Genomic DNA, 12,231 nt, shown 5'->3' with positions numbered 1-12,231 from the left:
AGAATTCCTTAGGTGCTTGGTGAGGTTTGGACAATTCGTGAGTCAATATGTCACATATCATCAGGAATATCAGTGAAGAGCTGAAACTCATTGATAAAAATAATCAACGTTGACCTGCCATCCATCAGTACTACTTGATTCTTCTGGAATTGTTAGTCAACATCGATTATTATCACCTTTGTTAACATTCCCTTTCAGTGGTCTTGTTCTGTCTACTATCAGCTTTGTGAACAAGGAACTGTAGAACAAACAGGATTTTCGGAGAAAGTCCCCAGAAACTTTCCAGGAAAGCACGATATTAGCTGTGGGTTGAGGCACTAAGCGTGCATCTTTCATCTGTGTTGAGCTAAGCTAATGACAACTCGCAGCAGAAAACATAATACTCATTGTACCAACCTGACTTCATGCACAAAATGTCTCATGAACCACTCATTTAGCAACACATTCTAGTAAATTATAATTTCTTATTGTTTAAGAACGTTGTAGCTAAATGCCAAACACTTTACATATTTGCTGACTTTATTACGTATTTTGCCTTGAGATGAGTCTTATTTTTAATTTCTGTACATTGCAATCAATGCCAATCACTTCTTAGTGATTGACACAAACATGTCGCAGTAACTGTAAATGAAATCAATTTTGTGACGGGGTGTGTTTACCCACAGACTTGGGGGGCTGAAAGCAGCACATTATAGAAATTGTTGCTTTGAGACCACAGCTGGATCTATTAACAACTGTGGATCACTGGAGCTCTTAAGCTCTTGAATGGAAGATACACGATTGGCACTTCTGCTTGGATAACATAGAATTAAAATATTAAAGACTGAAGATAGCCAATTATGATATAGTCAAACTGGAACATCTGTGGAGTACTTTAGTTTGACAGTAATTTCATTGTTCCCATGCCTATTTCCCTTCTGTGAGGACTGAAGATTAGATGGAAGGGGGTAGTCAATATGTCACTGTTCAGCTATTGAAGAAAGGATATACCAGCACTGGTGTCAGTTTAGGTAAGATGCATTGGCTAATTCCCAGGATGAGAGGTTGTTCCATCATGAAAAACTAAAAATGATAGGTGTGTATACTTTGGAGTCTAGAAGATAGATGGTGAAATCTTTCCACTCAAGTCAGAAATGAGGGCACCTGTTTACAAGATAAGGGGCTAGTCACTTAAAATGGAGGTGCATAGGAATTTGTTCTTAAAGAGGATGGTGAATCTGTGGAATCTGCTGTCTTGGCAGGTTGTAAAGGTCAGATCATTGGAAGTATTTAAAGGCGGTAGATTGGGAAATTAAGGATTGGTGGGAACCAGTGTAGAAGAGGAGATGAGGCCAAGCAGGGCAGGGAGGCCTATTCCTGTTCCAGTCTTCTTGTGTTCTTTCAGGTGTCAAGTGTGAAATGAAAGCGAGAAGATTTAGCATGCCACAAAAGAGTAAGCTGTTTGTTGCCACATAGAGCCTTGAGAAAAAAGTGGATTTTGGCTCACATTGTGAGAATGTTAACATACTTAAGTTGGTTCATAGTGAAATGTGACCTAATGTCTCAGACCTACAATAGACATCCTGGATTTCACTGGTGGCCGTCAAAAGTGTGGCAGCTGATTAAGTAATCCTGAACTACAAAGATCCTCCCATAAATCACCATAATAATTAAACCGACTGATAACAGTGAATTAGATCCTGTTGATGTCATCATCCTGGGGCAGTAGCAGTACATCAGAAAAGGATTGTCCAAATGATAGGCCGGGCAGCATCTCTAGGAAGAGGTACAGTCGACGTCTGGACCCGAAACGTCGACTGTACCTCTTCCTAGAGATGCTGCCTGGCCTGCTACGTTCACCACCAACTTTGATGTGTGTTTCTTGAATTTCCAGCATCTGCAGAATTCCTCATGGTTGTCCAAATGACAGTTGTATTTGATGATGTTGCAATAAGAAAAGATGTCTCTTGTTCTACAAATCAGCAGGATTATTGAGTAAATCACGTGGAATTGCAGAGGTTCTCATTTCTTTTTAATAGGTCAAATTTAAAACACAACATTTTAAGAACAGCTTCTTCCCCTCCACCATCAATGAACTTATGAATGGTACCTTGTTATTTGTCTCTTGCGCAATTTATTTATTTTGTTACTTGTAATAACTTTTATGTCTTGTGTTGTACTGCTGCTGCAAACCAACAAATTTCACAACATGTCAATGATAATAAATCTGCTTCAAAACATCATTTGTTTTTCTGTTATTTATTAAACAATATATATTAATAATAATGGGCAGGATGCGTGGAGAAAAAGGAAAAAATTAACACTTTAATATCAAAGATGTTGCATCAGGAGACCAGGTTTATTGAACTGAAGTGTGTAAGGTGCATCACTCCCAAAAACACTGCCTCGAATCTGAGAAAATCTGAAGATTTATTTCACATTTCTAAAGTCTGCAGTGTTTTCATGTTGCATTTGTTTATGTAAATGTAATACTTAAGACAAATGTGAGTCTCAAGACTGCGTGTTGATACTTATTGTAAAAGTTGAATTATAAAATTTGTCTCCAATTCTACCTGCAGTCTCTGTTGGAAGCTCATGATTCTGTCGCCTCCAAAAACTATGAAACTCCACCCCCAAGTCCAGAGTCTTTTATGGACTCTACATTCAACAATCAGCCTGTCCCACCTGATGCAGTCCGAATGGTGGGGATTCGCAAAGTCAAGGGTGAACATTTGGTAGGTACAGAGATCCAAAGATGTAATTTAGATTGTTATACAGTATGTGTGTACATATATTTAATATACAGTATTAAAGATATTGGATGATCCATCATTTTTGCAAAATGTTTATTCAAGATATTGTGCCAAACTAGCAAAATTTTTCCAGCTAAATTTTGTGGATGACTTCACAGATTTGCCATCATCTGTTTGAAAAGCAGAACAATCTCAAACCTTCTCATGTTCCTCTGTTCTTCATCCCTTGGCACCAAGTACTGCTCAAAACCAGGCACTGGATGGCCCAATCTGGTCTATATTAGCCTTGGTATCATAGTGTGTATGATACCAAGGCCAATATAGACCAGATTGGGCCATCTAGTGCTTGGTTTTGAGCATGACAAGAGCTTGCACTTAGTTAAAACCTTTAATGTAGGTGATACCAATACTGCTTCCATCTTAGATTCAAGCAGAAAATGGTGGAGACACCCAGTGGTTCAGTTGGCATCTGGGCAGAGAGAAACAGAATTAATGTCTGAGGTTAAGACGCTTCAATAAAATTGGAAAAAATCTTTTTGAATCTAAGTGCAGATTTTTCAGCCTGTAATCTTTAGCCATCCAGACAGCAGGTGTGGAGGGGAAGGTATGGGAATTGGCCTTTGAAGTCAATGTTAGCATTGTCTCGTTACAGGGACAGTGGGGTGTCAGGTGGCGGGGGGGGCAGAAGAAGGCTGAGAGATGGGGAATAAGGCTGGAGAAAACTGAAGGGTTAGAGTCAGGGTGATGGGTTCAGGCATGAGGTAGATTAGTAGTTCAGAGGCTTAGAAAGGAGCTGAAAGATTGAAGATAAGCAAACTTACCTTAAATCAGTCCCTTTCTGCCACAGAGAGGATAAGAACCCAATTGTTCCAAGAGTGCCCTGTTGTATTTGCACCTGGGAATAGCATGGTCTAATTGTCTCAGCAACAATCCAAAATGTGTGTTGTATGGGGAAATAATTTCACCTGATGTGAATCTGATTCAGAAATTGGGTCAGATATTCAAGCACAACTCCCTTAGCAACTGACCAACCACATTTCTGGAATGATACAAAATAACATGGAATTAGACTTCACTGAGTTTCATACCATGAAAAATACATTTTTAATTGTGTAACCTCATACAGCCTCATTTCTAGCCCATTGTTTCTGTGAATCTTGAAGCACAGATTAAAAACGTAATTACATTCTGTTGGCATAGAAAATAATTGTTTTAAAAGAAATATACTAATGTGAATCATGGGATGCGTTGCTGATGGCAACACTTTACTTTTTGTTTACGCAGTCAAAGACTGCAAGCATTGTTAATGAGACTGACAATCATTGTCCCTCCCTAAGTGACCTTTAAAAATGGTGGAGAAACAACATTCTTATTGTCCCCACATTACTGAGATTACATATACATCCAAGTCAGGATGGATGTGATTTGGAGAGGGACTTAAAGGCACTGCTACCTTGCTTGTAAATAAGCTCACATTATCTTGATTATGGAGGGAGTTCTGTTTAATCAGGTACCAATCAAACAAATTGCTTAGGCCTAGATATTCCATGCCAAGTAAATGATGGAAAACCTTTGGGAAGTTAAGAGTTAAACCACTTTGATGCCTAACGTACCAGTTTCTGGTCAATGGTGATGCCTAGGTTTATACAGTACATGATTCAGAATTGGATAACTATAATCCACTTGGGTGTAACAAAGTAGTCCTTACACTCTCATAAGAATAGAATAATAATAACAACCTGCCTGTTGTTACATGTTGTCTATCAGTTTAAGCCTTATTGCTGCTTCGGCTTGCTGCAATTTTGACCAAGCTCCTCATACTTATAATATCATGAAAGTTCGCTTAGTTAAAAAGAAGCTGAAACCAATATACTGCATGAAATAAACCTATTGGTTTCAAAATGTTTGTAAATTCAGGATGAGATTCTAATCTGTTATTAGCAGAGTTTGAGAATTTGTTAATAAAATAACATATGTATTCCATGAGGATCTAAAGCAGTACAAAATATAATAGCTCTTAAATATTTAGTTGACAAATGTGTCAGAAAAATACATGGCGAAGCTAGTATGCTATTATTATAACATGCTGAACTTCTATCTCCTTTTAGGACAAAGATATTAGCTGTTTAAAATAGGATATCTGATAAGTTCCAGAGAAATGTTTATTTTCTTGTAATCTCAGGATAATATGTAACAAGTTAAAGGAGACAGTGTGCCATATGTACCCTTCCTGCTGTAGCAGTGTGTCAGCCTCATTCCATGCTAACACCAGCAGTGAAGTTGTCAAGCATGACAGAATTGTACAGCACTCCTGTTACAAAAAGCCTACAACTTGATTTGAGTAATTATGATTTAAAAAAAGAGAACTTGAAATACTTATGGTACTGTCAAGTAATTTATTAGGCACATAATGCTTTGTCCAAAAGAGGAATCTCCACCCCCCCCCCACCTTGACAAAGATACAAAAGCCAGGCTCATCTTCTCAGTATCTCAGCCCCATTCCCTACAAACACTTGAGAACTCCTGTACTGGTGTTATTATAGAATGAGGCTGAGACACAGAGAATAGAACAGAAAAGTTTAAAGGTCTGTGATGTTTCATTTTATGCGATAGGGGAGAGATCACTTCGCCCTCTTAAGAACTGCAGTCACATTTCGCAGAGGAAAAAAAACTCTATTATGTATTGTATTCCTCTAATTCTGCTGCATCTAACAGTCAGAATTAATGAAAATTTAAAAGTAGAATCACAATTACTCAACATTTCCACAAAACTAAGTTATTGTAGACTGTTACCTCGCAGTATTGTCATACTACTTTGGATAATGGAACTCCTTCAGCAATTTAGATTTTGAAGGAAACTGATCCAGAATCACTAATTGAAATGTGTTGTTTACAAAGCAAAACAATCAAATATTTCAAACACAAAAAGGTTGATAGTCTTCCTCAACCACCAACACTCAACATACAACATTGGAAATGAAAACCAGAAAATGCTGCAGTTACTGGAAATCTGAAATAAAAATGGAAAATTGTGGAAATATTCAGCAGATGGGGGGCCTGACTTTAGGATCTTTAAAGTTATTACGTTGTTGGTGTGTTGGCCTCATTGCTTGCTAATACCTGATGCCATCACGGCTGAGGTAATGAACAGAGTACCATGATAGCAAGTTTATCTTTTTTACACTTTATGTAGAAATCAAGAAGTTTCTGCAGAATCTACTTATTACCATATGAGAATAAACTATTTAAGAAAACCCATGTTAGGGAAAGAAAATTGTGAAGAAAATACCCGAAGGGAACACAACAAATGAGAATCTAATGAGATGCAAAAAAATCAAGGGAAGTAAAGATTATAAACATCCATTTTACTGAGAGGTGACAGTCCACAGCTCCCCTCTGTTTTGAAGATTATTTAACCCAAAACATACCAGATAAGTAAGGGGAAATTGCATCCTAAACTTGTGAAAGAGTTAGAAATAAACTATGAAATGTTTGCATTGTAGTCAGTAAAATAAGATATCAGTCCTGTTTAATATTTCTCACAAAATATTTGCTTGTTCAAAAATTTCTTGTGATAGACAATTGGAGACCTTCAGGGCATTATGAAGTAATCCTTCAGAAAATTGTTCTGTGATTAGTTTTGAATCAAGTGCTTCAGTAAATAATACATTTTAGGATTTGCAAATTTTTTTAAACAAGAGAAATATCACTATAAATATTTTTCTTGGCTTGATTCAAGCACCAAGGCGATATCTTCTAGATATTTGTGTGTAGGGAAGATATGTAGAATTAGGCCATAGATAACTAGTTTACAACAGTGACTTATCTTTGACATCTCAGGCATTTCACCAGTGACTGCTTGAACTCATCTGGAGTACTGCAATATATCTCATCAATCGCCATAAGCCAGCTGGTCAGAAACCAATGCTCTCCAGACACATTCCTGTCTGAATCCTTGCCTGCATGCAGCTGCCTTTGTCAAATTCACCTGATTCTTGTTTTTGTTTAATATATCTTTCTTTCATCATGGGAGTGCCATGTCTCAGATTTATAAGGTGTGCAACTTGTAATATCCCCACATTCATTGTCAAAAAGTATTAACTGAGCATCAATGTCTTATTCTGGATATTGCTGTCCAGCAAAACTCCATAGACTTCTTAGAGAAAGCTATAATATTACAACCAATCAGTCGTCAATATAGAAACATAGAAACATAGAAAATAGGTGCAGGAGTAGGCCATTCGGCCCTTCGAGCCTGCACCGCCATTTATTATGATCATGGCTGATCATCCAACTCAGAACCCCACCCCAGCCTTCCCTCCATACCCCCTGATCCCCGTAGCCACAAGGGCCATATCTAACTCCCTCTTAAATACAGCCAATGAACTGGCCTCAACTGTTTCCTGTGGCAGAGAATTCCACAGATTCACCACTCTCTGTGTGAAGAAGTTTTTCTTAATCTCGGTCCTAAAAGGCATCCCCTTTATCCTCAAACTGTGACCCCTCGTTCTGTACTTCCCCAACATCGGGAACAATCTTCCTGCATCTAGCCTGTCCAATCCCTTTAGGATTTTATACGTTTCAATCAGATCCCCCCTCAATCTTCTAAATTCCAACGAGTACAAGCCCAGTTCATCCAGTCTTTCTTCATATGAAAGTCCTTCCATCCCAGGAATCAATCTGGTGAACCTTCTTTGTACTCCCTCTATGGCAAGGATATCTGTGTGATGAGTAAAAGTCCATAAGAACATTAGCAGCAGAACTAGGTCATGTGGCCCACCGAGTATACTCCACTATTCCACTGTGGCTGATTTATTATCCCTCTCAATCCCATTCTCCTCCCCATAGTCTTTGACACCCTCACTAATCAAGAACCTATCAACTTCCACTTTAAATATACTCAATGACTTGACCTCCGTGGCAATAAATTACACAGATTCACTACCCCCTAGCTAAAGAAGTTCCTCCTCATTTATGTTCTAAAGGGAAATTATTGTATTCTGAGGCTATGCCTTTTGGTCCAAGGCTCTCCACCAACCCCCCAACACCCCACCACCATCAGAAACATGCTGTCCAAGTCCACTCTATCCAAGCCTTTCAATATTCGATAAGTTTCAATGACGTTCCCTCCATCCCACCCCAATTCTTCTAAACTTCAGTGAGTATAGGTATAGAGCCATCAAAGGCTCCTCATACTTTAACTTTTTCATTCCCGGGATCATTCTCACGATCCTTTTCTGGACGGACCCTCTCAAATGCCAGCAGATCTTTCTTAGATAAGGTGCTAAAAATTGCTCACAATACAAGTGTGGTCTAACCAATGCCATATAAAGTCCTACTGAAATAATGTGTTCCATACAGAAATAACTGCATTCATTGTACATTTCTCTTTTAAAAGTTGCTGCACATGTTGTACAGTGCAATAGCACTGGCAGAGTTCAATTTTACCTTTAGCAATTGTTTTCTTTGAGCATGGGTTGGTTTCTTATTTATTAAATTCTTTTCAAACATTTGCTTAATTTTTATTTAAGTAGACTAGATAAGTGTATTTTTTTTCAATTTTGGAATAATGAAAGCTAATTCAGGAATTAGATTCGACCTGCATGAGGAAACACAGTTGCTTGATCCAAGGTCAGATTAAATGCTAACAGTATGTAACAGTCTGAGCTGGTCACATAGAATAATAGAGCACTACAGCATAAAAACAGGCCCTTCAGCCCATCTAGACCATGCTGAACCATCAATCTGCCTAGTCCCATTGACCTGCACCCAGATCATACTCCTCTCATCCATGTACTGATCCAAATTCCTCTTGTGTTGAAATTAAACCCACCTTCACCACTTGCATTGGCAGCTCTTTCCACAATTTCACTATACTCTAAGTGAAGAAGATCCCCCCTCATGTTCCCCTCAAACATTTCACCTTTCATCTTTAATCCATGACCTGTAGTTGTAGTCCCACCCAACCTCAGTGGAAAAAGCTTGGTTGCATTTACCCCAATCTGTACCACTCATAATTTTTCATATTTCTGTCAAATCTCTCCTCAATCTTCTACCTTCTAGGGAATAAAGTTCTAAACTTTTCAACCTTTACTTATAACTCAGATCCTCCAGTCCTGGCAACATCCTTGTAAATTTTCTCTGCACTCTTTCAGTCTTATTTGCATCTTTCCTGTAGGTAGGAGAGCAAAACTGCACACAATACTCCAAATTAGGCTTCTCAATGGTTTATACAATTTCAACATAGCGTCCCAACTTCTGTACTCAATATTCTAAACTATGAAGGCCCATATGCCAAAAGCTTCCTTTATGACCCTACCGACCTGTGATGCTACTTTCAAGGAATTATAGATCTGTGTTCCCAGATCCTTCTCTTCTACTGCACTCTTCAGTGCCCTACTGCACACTGTGTTAAGACCTACCCTGATTGATCCTCCCAAAGTGCAACACCTCAATCTTGTCTATATTAAATGCCATTTGCCATTTTCAGCTGGTCCAGATCCCGCTGCAAGTTTTGATAGTTTTCATTAGTCCACTATACCCATAATCTTGGTGTCATCTGCAAATTTGCTGATCCATTTTACCACATTATCATCCAGATCATTGACATAGATGACAAACAATGGATCCATCACTGTTCCCTGTGACATACCACTAGTCACAAGCCTCCAGTCAGCGAGGCAACCATCTAAAGCCACTTGCTCGCTTCTCGCACGATGACAATGTCCAATCCAATTTACTCCCTCATCTGAATGCCAAGTAACTTAACCTTCTTGGCCAACCTCCCATGTGGGACCTTATCAAAGCCCTTACTGAAGTCCATGTAGAGAACATCCACTGGCTTTCCTTAATCAATATTCCAGGTAACTTCCTCAAAAAACTTGGAAAGATTGCTGAAACATGACCTACCATGCACAAAGCCATGCTGACTATTGGTAATCAGTCCCTGTCTATCCAAATACTCATATACCAAGTCCCTTAGAATACCTTCCAATAGCATTCCCACTACTGATGTCAGGCTGACTGGCCTATAAGTTCCCGCCTTATGTTTAGAGCCTTTCTTAAACAGTGGAACAACGTTATCTATCCTCCAATCGTCTGGTACCTATCCTGTCGCTAAGGATAATTTAACTATCTCTGCTAGGGCCCCTGCAATTTCTGCATTAGCCTCCCTCAGGGTCCAAGGGTGCAGCTTGTCAGCCCCTGGGAATTTATCCACCCTAATTTTCCTCAAGATAGAAACCACCTCCTCCTCTGTAGATGGACACAGAGTCTATCGATGTGAGGCAAATCAGCAGCGAGGTCATGGATCCTGTGTATAGGGTCTGTATAGGCCTCACTTCTATAGAATCTGTGTCCATCTCCCAAGAAGATACAGATGCAAAAGATCTATTTAACTCTGCTGCTTCTCTTTTGGCTCCACACATGGATTACCATTTTGATGTTCCAGAGGAACAATTTTGTCCCTTACAATCCTTTTGTTCTTAGTCTATCTGTAGAATTCCTTAGGGTTTTCCTTTACCTTGTCTGCTAGAGCACTGTCATGCCTTTGATTTCCTTCTTAAATATTCCTTTGCATTTCTTATACTCTTCAGGTACTTAATTTGTTCCTGTCTGCCTACACCTTTTTGTTTCTTAACCTGGGCCTCGAAAACCAACATCCCTTAAACCCATTATCCTTGTATTTTATTCTGACAGGAACATACAAACTCTATGCTTTCACAATTTCATTTTCAAAGGCTTCCCACTTACCAAGTATATCTTTGCCAGAAAACAGCCTGTTCCAATCCACTCTTGCCAAGTCCTTTCTGATACTATCAAAACTGGCCTTTCTCCAATTTAGAATCTCAACCAGTGGACCAGACCTGTCCTTTTCCATAATTACCTTGAAACTAATGACATTATGATCAACAGATGCAAAGTCTTTCCCTCTACAAACTTCTGTCACTTGCCCTGCCTCATTCCCTACTAGACCTAGTCACACACTCTCTCTAGTTGGGACTTGTATGTACTGATTAAGGAAAATTTCCTGAATACATTTGACAAACACTTTTCCATCCAGCCCTTTTACTGTATGGGAGTCCAAGTCAATATGTGGAAAGTTAAAAACACCAACGATCATAGCCTTATGTTTCTTGCAACATGCTGCAATCTCTCAACAAGATTGCTCCTCTATATCAACCACCAGGCCGCGGACCGGTACCAGACCGCAAAGCATGTGCTACCGGGCCGCGATGAAACGATGCGAGTCAGCTGCACCTTTCCTCATTCCCTGTCACACACTGTTGAACTTGAACATAGGGTTGCCAACTGTCCCATATTTGCCGGGACATCCCATATATTGGGCTAAATTGGTTTTGTCTCATATGGGACCGCCCTTGTCCCGTATTTCCCCCGCTAAGGTAGAGTGTTCCTGTGAAACCTTTTGTGCCGAAATGGCGTAAAGCGAAGAAGGAATTACCATTAATTTATATGGGAAAAATTTTTGAGCGTTCCCAGACCCAAAGAATAACCTACCAAATCATACCAAATAACACATAAAACCTAAAATAACTCTAATATATAGTAAAAGCAGGAATGATATGATAAATGCACAGCCCTATATAAAGTAGAAATAATGTATGTACAGTGTAGTCAGGAAGATTAAACCAAAACTGATATGTGGAAAAAAAATTGGCACGTACGCGCATGCGCACGTCACATATGCGCATGTCACGCATGCGCACACAAATGCCCGCGCAAGGCTTCATGGTCATGGTAGTCTTTCTCGGGGTAAACACAAGTGTCCCGTCAACACACACAAAAAATGCTGGTGAACGCAGCAGGCCAGGCAGCATCTATTGGAAGAGGTACAGTCGATGTTTCGGGCTGGGACCCTTCGTCAGGATTTGACTGCTACTTTTGTCCCTTATTTGGGAGTGAGAAAGTTGGCAACCCTAACTGTAAAAGACATATTGAGGTGAGTTTAACCCTACTTGAGCACCGCCCCCCCACCCCCAGTCGGCTGGTCCGCAAGAATATTGTCAATATTAAACCGGACCGTGGTGCAAAAAAGGTTGGGGGCCTCTGCTCTATATCACGCATCTATTGGGTGGTCTATAATGTAATCCTGTTAACGTAGTTGTACCTTTCTTATTCCTCAGTTCTATCCATAAAGCCTCACTAGATAAGCTCTACAATCTGTTCTGACATTTTCCATGACTGGTAATACCAACTAACCTCCTTTAATCCCTCCCGCTCTACCACGTCTAAAGGAATGGAAACCCGGAATATTGAACTGCCAGTCCTGTCCCTCATGCAACAAAGTCTCAAAAATGGCTACAATGTCATAATTCTATATGTTGATCCATGCCCTAAGCTCATCCACCTTTCCTACAATACTCCTTGCATTGAAATATGTGCAGTTCAGAACATTAGTCCCTCCATGCTCAACCTTTTGATACATCTTTCCCTACAACCATTCCACTATCTCCTCTGGAACTCTGGCTCCCATCCCACA

At 39.6% G+C, this 12,231-nt stretch overlaps 1 protein-coding gene across 7 annotated transcripts in view; it reads left to right on the top strand.

The window, feature by feature from the left end:
- The window catches only part of mpp2b (MAGUK p55 scaffold protein 2b), a 602,124-nt gene that overhangs the window by 533,943 nt on the left and 55,950 nt on the right, over nucleotides 1-12,231 (top strand). For 6 of the 7 annotated variants that reach the window (XM_063037930.1, XM_063037932.1, XM_063037936.1 and 3 more), the window contains one exon: nucleotides 2,559-2,714. The exons of the other annotated variant lie outside the window; for it this stretch is intronic. In XM_063037930.1, the coding sequence (XP_062894000.1) occupies nucleotides 2,559-2,714 (156 nt within the window). The remainder of the gene's footprint in view (nucleotides 1-2,558; nucleotides 2,715-12,231) is intronic. 7 annotated transcript variants of the gene reach the window in all.

The sequence above is a fragment of the Mobula hypostoma genome, chromosome X1 (genome assembly GCF_963921235.1).
Source record: "Mobula hypostoma chromosome X1, sMobHyp1.1, whole genome shotgun sequence".
In the NCBI taxonomy this organism is placed as follows: Eukaryota; Metazoa; Chordata; class Chondrichthyes; order Myliobatiformes; family Myliobatidae; genus Mobula; species Mobula hypostoma.
The sequence above is the reverse complement of the archived record's forward strand: the minus strand, read 5'-3'. Positions and strand labels throughout refer to the sequence as shown.